Source organism: Nanorana parkeri, unplaced genomic scaffold, assembly GCF_000935625.1.
Source record: "Nanorana parkeri isolate BGI_ZX_2015 unplaced genomic scaffold, ASM93562v1 scaffold905, whole genome shotgun sequence".
NCBI classification, from domain to species: Eukaryota; Metazoa; Chordata; class Amphibia; order Anura; family Dicroglossidae; genus Nanorana; species Nanorana parkeri.
In genome coordinates, this window is record NW_017307173.1 from 619,694 (window position 1) to 631,097 (window position 11,404).

Sequence of the window (11,404 nt, forward strand, 5' to 3'; positions counted from 1 at the left end):
CTATGTACATTTTATTAAACACTAGTATTAATCTACAAACGTCATGTGATGTCTTTGCTTAAAACAAATTATCTGTAGATGTTAAAATGCTGCATTTCCACTGGGATTCTAGATATGTCTATGTAGATAAAACATGCATTTTATAAAAAAAAGTAAAAAGAAAAGGATATCAAATGTTGTATGTTAGTATGGAAAACAATTAAGAGAACAGCAATGAGGATTTTGATGGATAAAAAAAAAGAATCAGACAATGTAATAAGGTATCAAAAATTCTAAAAGGATGATTCACTAGTTTAATACAATTTTGGGAAAAATAAACATCACAACACAAACGGATATTTTACGCCATCATCGCATTGTAAACAGTTTGAAAAATACAGGAAAAAAAAAAGAAAACACATTATTATATATTAACACAACAACCAATTATTTCAAGTATAAGAGTTTTCCCAAACATAGACAATATACAAATAGATTTACTTGGCACAAGAACAACAAAATCTACAGCTCTGAAAACAATAAATTAGAAATTGCTAAATCTAGGGAGACATTTTCTGTCTGTATGTTTCTTTTTTTTTCTTTTCTTTAAAAAAAAAGAGATTTATTAAAAACTTTTCCCTCTTTTTTGTTTTCTAAAAAACTATTTTATTTTTTTAGCAAATCGTGGTCATCCAGTGTGCTTTATAATGTTTTGGCTCAGTATAAAAAGTGAGTTAAAATGAGTTTGCTGGTAGAGCTTTTCATAATTGTCAAAAATAATAAGTCACAATGAAATATATATATTTATTACACCTCTTTATGCTGCTGATGGATGATATGAGGCTCTAATATATATTCCGATCTCCTTTTCCTTTTAGAGGTTTTTGGGTTTGATATACTACAGAGTTGATTTTTGTTAAGTGGCATATGATCTATTCAAGCACCCAATCAGGTTGAGGGGCATTTTTTTTAATATATATTCCTGGTTGGACATTGAACTGAACACTGCCATATAAAAAATACTCCTTCAGTAAATCGCCTCCATAGTTTCTCTCATATAGAGCGATCAACCTTTCAGGGCTATTTAAATTAACACATTTGCTTATTAAATAACAGAAGGTCCTTTTTAGACTCCCGTTGAACATTTAGCACTGTACGGCACAGAAAATAACAGTGACGGTGTATGATTGCTTACAACTTGGTGTATCATGCAAAAAAGGTGGGCGAGAGCCACCTCGTGTCTCCTGTCCCTGGTCAGGTACATATTAAACAGAAACTCCTTCTCCAGCTCCAGGGTCTGGTACTTGGTGTAAGGGCATCTTTTCTTCCTGGAGGACCTGGCGTGCAACCAGTTAGCTGAAGGATTTGCTGTAAAGTAAAATGATATGTTTTAAATTTAACACCATTAACCACATGTAGAAATAAAGAGTGCGTAAAAGGATAACTGTGCAAATTAACATGGCAACCTTTACTAATTGCATTATATAGTCCTTATAATTTCATATATGTACATATATATTATATTATTCTGCACAGCCCAACAGCCTCTTTATAACACACGTTATACCTTCTTATATCTCCCTTTTTTAGATGTATGGTTATGTATTAAACAAATAATTGTTTTTATTCAAATAATGATTACTAGTGTTACAGATTTGTTCGTGCTGTTGCTAATATTGTTTTACAACTTGCTTTGAGCTTTTAACACGCATCGCCAGTAAGGACAATAAAAAAAATCCCTTTCATTAAAGTCAGAGAACACGTTGTGGGCTAATAAAAAATAGATGAAACTCTGTATTCCCTGCCCTGTCTGGCAGAATATACAGGCTGCTTCCTCCTTGGGTAACTTTTGTGCCTGAGATTGCGCCTGCATTGCGACCGTCTCCTTATCATTTGCAGGAAAATTAAATATTTAGGAGAATTAAATCACTTAATAATTAATACGTGTTAATACGGCTGCATTTCAAGAATGCTGGAAGTCAATTTTATTTCCTGCAAATATTTTCTCTTTTTTTTTGTCAGCATTTCAGTAGATTTTTGTAAACACAAACCAATTTAAAATATTAACATTTTCGTTTATTTATATATATATTTTTTTAACTACCTCTCCAGACTTAAATCAAACCTAGACACTCTGTATTCAATTGTAAATAGTTAGAAATAATGATATATAAAAAAGAAATGCCTGGTCTTGTTATTTCAACAACGCTATCAGTATTGGGCTGGTGGTCCAACAAAATAGATTGAAGCCATAAATTATATGAAGTTCTGAAATAATAAAAAAAGCTTTTACCACCAGAGAGCTTGTATTGTCCTTAGCAATCACTGCACAAGGCTGAAGTGTCAGCGCTACAAGGGGAGACTAATTTCACATTTGTTAAACCTAAAAAAATAATAATAAAAGCCTAGGAGAGCAAGATATGCTCCTATGAATATTTTACATCGTGGATGAGGCTGGCAAATCGTGTTCATATTTATATGTGGTTTCATTTTATTGTTAGAGATGGTTGGCTGTTATGGATGAGTAGTGGTGCAGGTTCTACTTTCCTAGGATTTCTGTCTGTCTGTCTGGTAGAGAGGAGAAGTCTAAGAAGCTGTGCCCTGGTCTCTGTACATGTCTGTGGTGTGTGCATGCAGAATGGTGAGACAGGATCAGAGATTTCCTTGCTGTGTACAGTGCACTTTTTATTGCAGTCTATTGTGTTTCACTTCCTCAGCTATATAACTTACTTTGATGTGGCCTGTCTTTGTCCTCGCTTCCTTCGCACACTTTATTGTCCTGGAAAGTGGGCCTCTCATTAGGCTCCTCTCTGGCAGCAGGCGACTCTAGACTGTACTCCTGGGCTCCCAATTTGTGCAGGTCTCCCGGGTGGCCCAGCAACGGTTCGGCCTTTACAGCTCCCTGTCCCGGTCCATTCTCTGCCCTGGGCAGCGGCTCCAGCCAGCCCCGTAAGTACCTGGTCTCTGAAGTGGGGGCACCCTGCTGGATGTAGGGGTGGTAGACTGGAGGCAGAGGAGAAACGCTGTGTGGGTTCAGGGGGGTCCAGGAGGCACTGAACACGGGTGGTTTGGGCTGGAAGCTACAGGATGGGAAATCCAGGCTCTCAGAGTGTCCTGCCGGCCGGGGGCTGGGGTACTGTCCAGAGAATTTGGGTGCTGGAGGCTCCTCGCTGTCTGGGCTAATTATGGACTCCACAAAATAGTTACTGAGCGCTCCAGAAATGGACATTCTTGGACATCATACAAAGCAGGTTCATTGAAGGGAACAAAAATATAGGACAGATGCAAAAAGCTCTCCCCGTCCCAACTTCCTAGCCAACAAAGTACACTTGGGCTGCTGCCTTGTGAGCTCCTGGCAAATGATTGGTCAAACTTTATCCGTGTGCCTGATAAAGCGTCACAGAGACATCAATCAATCGGAGGGGCCGCACGGAGCTGTCAGCATTCATATCAAGGAGGCTATTGTTTTATGTGGATGAGGCTGCTACACGCCTGAGACCCGAGCAGCAGCTCCTCCAGAGCACAGTTCAGCTTGCACCCTGTCTCCTGCAGGTTCTGATACCTTCTAGTGGACCAGGTATTCCTCCACCCAGGCTCTATAGACCGCAGATGGTCCGGAGCCTGCTTCAGTCACACTGGTTGCACTTTTCTCACAAGCCGGGTGCAACTCCATACAGTTAAACTGGTGCTTGGAAATGTCAGAGTTTAGCTAGGGCTGACATCATGGGCACTCTGCAGAAAGGGTTAATGTCCAATCGAGCTTACCTGCCACATCCGTACTATTAATATTCCTAATATTATTGTAAGGAAATGGCCATTTCCTTCTGACAGTTACATGCTTGGGCAAGGCACCAGGGAGTGACGAAAGATAAATACTATTTGTACAAGTAAATCCACTCATTTACAGGCTCATAAATGGATGACACAGCCCATATGCTTAAGCATGCAACATATACAACGCCAGCCTTCACCCGGCAATACAGCTTCAATATTCATAACCCCGACCACACTCAAACCTACAACTATAAAGTACTAGGATGGGTCCTGGTAGAATTTGCAGCTATTATTCCACAGATATGTATGTAGGTGTGCTACAACATACAGGTGAAGTCATCAAATCTACCCAGAACTTATTCTGATTGTCTGATCTATAAAACAATGAAAGAAGTAGACCAGCAATGTCATTTATATCCTAATATTGCAAAATGCTGCATATAGCTATGCAAATTAAGTATAATACTAATTTACATAATATCAACAACATTTTGCATACCCATTGACATGTTAGACACCGAAGTAATGTGGGGTTCTTCTGGGGTTTAGTATACGTTTATAAACTTGGATAAGAGGTATCAGTGTAATAAAAGTGAGTATAGACACAAACACATGCACCTGATATAAGAGCACTCACAGGATATATTCATTAATGTAGCTATATTGTTCCCAAATCAAAATGTGTACTCTCCGACTATACATCGCTTTCTGGATTACAAGAAAATATTCGTTACAATTTACATAACCTCCTTTTGCCATTGATATAAATATGTTATAAAGACTCTTGACCTATGCTCATTTAGGAGTAGCTGCCCAGCCCTTGTCATCACTTGCCTTGGGAATGAAATTTATTGTATGACAAGTCTTGCTGTATTATTATATATGACCTAGCAATAGATTTGCGGCAGCATAAAATATAATTACGACATAAAAAACACAATACAACATTAGTAATGTGTAAAGTGACTGTGCATCCCTACTGCAGCAGCTATACTCCACAGTTTCTATGTTATGCAGCTCCGAATTTACTATTAAGACCACTATGTAGAACACATGCCTTATGATTGAGGAATAGTTAGCTGTTTATTATACATATACCCTTGTAGAGTATGTGTGTTATTTAATACACTTCGTATGAATACACACACACACACACACACACACACACACACACACACATATATGTGGTCTTAATTTACTATTAAGACCACTATATAGAACACATGCCTTATGATAATGAATAGTTAGCTGTTTATTATACATATACACTTGTAGAGTATGTGTGTTATTTAATACACTTCGTATGAATACACACACACACACAACTAATTATATCTATACACACCATTTGCTTATATCAATCCATCTGTATATGCATCTATAGTTTAATAACTTTTCTTTACTGATTTACAGAACACACCAGTCTTCCAATCTTCAATTATTTTATATCTTCCATGGACTGTAGAATGAATCTATGATGAGCAAATGCGGTATTTATATCTCCCTCCAATTAACTTGTATAAAATATCTTTCTCTTATTGGAGCTCACGAAATATGTGTATTTTCCCTTCATCTCGGGAAGTCTATAAATGAATTAGCAATGCACAATTCACATTTTTTTTTAAAGAATGCACTTTTTTTTGTTAAGAAATGAGCCTGTAAGTACATATCCTAATCCACAAACTAAATGAAATAGAATGACTTGATTAAATTTGAATTGCTAATGTCAGACTTATGCTGTTATAAAAATTCATTCTTTCTCTGCATTACATTACTCATAATAAAACGATTTAATGAGCCGTCTGCACGAGAAATAAAAGGAAGGGATGTGGTCTAAAACATAACCTACAAAATGATAACGCTCGTTTTTACATACAATTACCCAACACAAATGTTGAGTAAGTAAGTAAATGTAAGTTGAATATATTCACAAAAAAATACGTTTAATACTGTTCTCCTCAAAAGTTCAGGCAACTTTCCGCCGAACAGGTTAAGATATGTTTATTACAACATGAAATACAAGGGAAAAGCAGAATCTCTATGCAACAGGCTCTAATAGTACCGACTTTTTAGATGTATGTATTTATTGCTACTGTTCAGGCTTTGATTGTACCAGAAACTGAACGTTTTAGAAACAATTTACAGTGTGCAATATTTGATAGAAATAATATACCCCACAATCAATTTATCTATTCTAACAATTCTAATGTATATTGCTGGATATAAACAGGCTTTGCACAGATGGTGCTAGAGTTTGCGTGGGGTATGTCTTATTACACAGACACACACATACATACACACACACACATACATACATACATACATACATACATACATACATAGTACATATATACTAACATGCATACATAGAAGGCATATATGTGTGTGCTATTTCAAATACCTTCCACAAAGCTGGGATAGAAGTAAAGGAAATCTAAGAAATAAAAGTTATAAACACACACACACACACACACACACACACACACGAACACACGAACACACACACACACATACACAGCAGGCATATATGTGTGTGTGCTTTGATAAATATTGGCATATATATATATATATATATATATATTTACACACACACACACACACACACACACACACACACACACACACACACACACAGATGTGCATAGATGTGTGTGTGTGTGTTTGTGTGCCATTTTAAATACCTTCCATAGCTGTAAGAAAAGTGAAGGGAATATAGGATATACATATATATATATTTACCAACTTTTTGGAAGGTATATTTTAAATAGTACATACACATATATATCAGGTGTGTATATGTGTGTGTATATATGATATATACATACATAAACACACACACACACACACACACACACACACACACACACACACACATATGGTTGTCTGCTATTTAAAATATACATTCCACAAAGTTGGGAGAGAAGTATAGGAAATATAAGAAATAGAATTGTCTGCTGTCCCCAGTATGTGCCTTTGGTACCCTGACAATAGTTACATTATTTTCAGTTCATATATAGTGTAAGGATCACCAGGGTGAATGAACAAGGAGTGTTACCCCAGCTTGAAGTATATTAAATGACACAAGGGCTGAGCTATGTCCTGTGAGGGCTCAGGGACACTCAGAGTTCATGAACAGACTCCTATACTGCACACAGTCAAGGGGCATTGATGGTCCCCTACACTGTGACCGCTGCTTCTGCTGACCACTCATCACTTCCCTACACATCTAAGTTTAACCCTAGAGAAACCTCAGCACAGCCACCTGCTTTCCCTCACGACTGTCACTGAAGATACTCCAAATCTCACTGTCAGCAACTTTTCCCAAACTCTCTTTCAGGTCCATAGACATGTTTAAAACGGTTTAATAGTTGAACTTGTGTTCATTGCAGAAGCATCGATTCTCTAAAAATCCATAATAAAATATGATCTTTTAATGACCCCCCTCCCCTTGCTTACCACCAGCAGTTGACAAACCACAGCGGACCCATGTAGTTGTGTTCATAAAGATTGCATTAAACCCCTTTGGCCAGGCTCTGTCCAGCCTACAAACCTCTACCAGCCCCGCACACAGGCACCGTCCTCTTCCCTTGCTCCATGGGATCTTTTGTTAGACTTGTGACCCAAGTGTGAAGGAAGTAGGAGGAGGTGAAATACAACTATGTTTTATTTACAATCCCAGGCCAGATCCCCTTTTATTTACACATTTCTACACCATAAACCAATTTCCCCACCATACAGGAGACCCTCAGCTCTACATCTCTGTGTGATATTTAGACAGTGTCATGTTGCTACTCATCCTTGTAAAATATATTCCCCTGTAAACTGGAATCTAAAAGGTTCCAAATATGGGCCAGGTATTTAAAGTTTACAACCTGCCAATTATAATCCAGCATCCCAGCAAAAATATGATATCATTACAACTAGTAAGTAAACACAAATGTTACAATAAAAAGAACAAGGCATATACAATGCAACCTACCTCTTCCTTTTTTAGGTTCTATATAAAAGCTCTAAAGACTCAAAGTAACATTCTTATTGTCTCATTAAATACAAGATAATGAAATGTGTTCTTTTGAGATTTATATACAATGTGTTCATCAAAATCTGATGTTTTTTTTATCTGTAGGAAAACTCATTTTGACTACATCCTCTTCAAAGTGGAAGATTCGATATTTTTTCCCTTTCTGAAAAAAAAAAGAAGACATTTTCGGAAGTGAAGGGAGTCCACACATTAAACTGAACTCAATTCTGAGTTTGGGGTTGTTCATTACGAAGTCAGCGATTATTCTGCCTTTAAACCGGAAAATATACAGCAACCTTAATGCAGTCTTTAAAAAGAACACATAAGGAAAGCCGAAATGTTTATTATAAATATATTTTAGCCTTGTGGTGTTTTATAGCAAATGCTAAAGAGAGGTTATGCACAGGAAATTCAAGCATTTCCCTTAAGGGGTTGAAATAACATTTTAGGAGACTCTGCTATAACAATTCACTGGGGTAGTTGAAGAGGATATTATTAATTTATAGGAAAGGGATGTTATTCGGAAACGCACATTATGAAGTTTGTAAAATTACAGCAACTCAGCTGCGGGGGAAAAACAAAATCTCCAGCATTCAGTATCTTACACGAAACAATGAGAAGTCTAGCTTTATAAATTGTTCTCACTTTGGACTGCAGCTTTGCTTCTTGGCTAAACCCTGTATATAATATTAGCATTTTCAGTGAGTACAATAACATATTTTTTTGGTCAGGATTGCAGAGGGGATAAGAACAGTAAATAAGTTCAGTCTCATTAGGACTTCTGATTCAACTTCAGATGCATTGGATGAACAAGGTTTTCTCTGGCCAGCAGAGGGCGCATTTCATTAATTTAACGGGTCAATTCCAGGGTAAAGTCCGCGATCACCAGACATACCTGGGAGAGAACTGCAGAAGCTGCAAATTAAACCAAAATCGCCATTTAGGCACATTTTTTAATGTTTATTATACCCAACATCCTGTACACAAAACTTCTAATTCCTTAACCTTTTGCTGGACCAGAGCCTGTTACAATGACTATCTTTTATATAAAAACCTTTGTGTTCACTGAGCTCTTTTTTTGTCTTTTATTTTGCCATTTGTTGCTCTGTGGAGTCTAGCTTGTGCTTTGACTAATGACTAAGCAGAGCAAGGGAGAAGCCCAGCTGTAAGTTGGTTAAATTATTCTAGACCTAAGCAGAACTTACCAATGCTAGCAGAAGTGAAGCAACATGAAAATCTATTGCATGGAACATGGCAAAGATCCAGTGGACTGATTCAGGTTAGGTGTCTGGGGCTACCCTCTCTAAAACAATGGACTTCCTTTGCTCTGATCTGGCAGAAATCTGTTTACTACAGACAATGTATTCCAAGGTAGTGGTACTCTATTAAATTGAAATAGCTGATGTATATGAGAATAGTTATTTGTATTATAAAAATACAATCCAGAGAAGTTCACTGCCTGTAAAGGTTTTGTAAATTAGAACAGCCTGACAAATCATACATGTTTTTTTGTGAGACAAACCTATTGGGAATTTCACAAGTATTCTATGATTAGTGGATCCCATTTTGTATTTATTGCTCCTAGATTTCTATACTTATTTAAAACTGAAAGTAAGGAATGGTCTTCATTTTAGAAACTTGCACATTTAAACAAAATAATAGTAGGACCAGCATGAAAGTGTTTCCATTGTTAAATCCCCGCCTTACAGTCTGTTCTTGCCAACATGTTTAGGCAGAGACAATTATATTTTGTGAATATATTTGTAGACACCTGTGCAGAAAAAAAAAGGAATAGATGAATGTGAAAAAAAAGGAACAGATGAATGTCAAGAAAGGCAAGAAAAGATTTTAGTATGCTGGTAATGCTGTGTCAAAATGTAACTTCTTTGTTCAAAAATACTAGTTTGGAATTATCCACACAGAGGTTAAAGTATGGGACATTCAATCTTTCCCTTAACATTTCCAAATGCTTGTTTCCATCATTCCCTACAGATACACACATATGTTACATATGTTACACACACATATGTACATAAGTACTGAGCAGTATTCAGTGTTTTTCATACCAGTAAAATATATTATTATTACCATGACAGTTTTTACCATTTATATTATGAAGCCTTTCATAGATTTCATGCTAATAGATGTAATATGGTATATGATACTTTATTTACATTGGCATTTGTCATTTTGAATCATATCTATAGTTTCCTATGCAACTTTTAAGAAGTTAAAAGGATTCTTCTGCTTACCCTGACTACATGTGAAATAAAACACTGTTTTTTTGCTGATCCCAAAAAAGCTAGGACTTTCCTTCTTTCTTTTTTCTTTCTTTCTTTCTTTCTTTCTTTCTTTCTTTCTTTCTTTCTTTCTTTCTTTCTTTCTTTCTTTCTTTCTACAACTGACATAAGTAAAAAATAATCCTAAACTACAGCATATTTATATATGTCTTTAGAAGCACATTTTATAATATACAATTCCACCATAAGTGTAGGCAATGCAATACAAAAGCAGTTACAAAAAGATTGAACATTTGGTCTTATCTTCACTTATGAAATATTTATGGAGTCTAGACACATAGGCGCTGTAAAGAAAGTTGCAAATCCTCATAATTTGTATCCACAAGTTTTTTTTTTTTTTTATTATCAAACAACTGTACAAAAATCTGGAGGAACAACATTCTTAAGCATTTTATTTTGTCTTTCATATGTTTACTATAAAACAAATCTAGGTAATGAATCTTGTTATAGTCCATACAAAAATGTATTCATTTTTTACCCTTTATTTTGCAGTGGCTTATTTTACATCCCTTCCTTCTTGTACTAATTCAGTATCTCCATTTTGTAGATATAAGATTCACACTGGTAATGTGAAAGCACAATTTTGACCTTTTTTAAAATTAAACTTTTAAATATAATGCCATGTAAATATAAAATATTAAAACCATCTGAATATTTATTTCAGGAGACATATCACTTAACAGCAGTGTCTGTCAATTAAACTTGTATGTAATTTTGGGGCTAGAGGTTGGTAAAGGGGTATGGCATTTTCCACCTATTACATTGTATTATTGCTAAGATGAGATCTATACCTTTGTGTTGTACATGATGGGCATGATCTAATAAATGGCGAGGTCATGTTGCCAACAATGGCAAATAATGTTCACCCTTCCTAGTTGGCATAGTCATGTTGCCATCTTACCACATCCCTGTATACAAACACAGTCATGTAGGTCTGAGTCAGTAGATGATCTCTGAGATATAGCTTACATTATTATTATACAGGATTTATTTAGCGCCAACAGTTTGCGAAGCGCTTTACAATATAAGGAAGACATTACAATCACAATACATTTCAAGACAAGATGGTAAGGAGAACCCTGCCCGTGAGAGCTTACAATCTAAAAGACATCAGTAGGAGTGTTTAACAAGTCATTATGTTAGACTCAAATAATATTTTTTCACAATAATTTGGAGTTTCAGGGTGTCTTTCCCAGAAATGGCTAAAAAAGACTTCCAGGGAAAGCAGTTGGAGAATATAAAATAAAAAGTATTTTTTTTCTAATTGATAACAACTCCTTCTGGTTATTAATATGTTACAACAAATTGTGAATGATATAGCACACTTACA

At 36.0% G+C, this 11,404-nt stretch overlaps 1 protein-coding gene across 1 annotated transcript in view; it reads right to left on the reverse strand.

The window, feature by feature from the left end:
* The window catches only part of HOXB5 (homeobox B5), a 24,543-nt gene extending 21,222 nt beyond the window's left edge, over nucleotides 1–3,321 (reverse strand). The window contains exons 1-2 of the mRNA XM_018565974.1: nucleotides 2,710–3,321; nucleotides 1,214–1,347 (exon numbers count right to left, since the gene is read on the reverse strand). Of these exons, the coding sequence (XP_018421476.1) occupies nucleotides 1,214–1,347; nucleotides 2,710–3,208 (633 nt within the window). The 5' untranslated portion in view covers nucleotides 3,209–3,321. The remainder of the gene's footprint in view (nucleotides 1–1,213; nucleotides 1,348–2,709) is intronic.
* Between the last annotated feature and the right edge of the window lie 8,083 nt (nucleotides 3,322–11,404).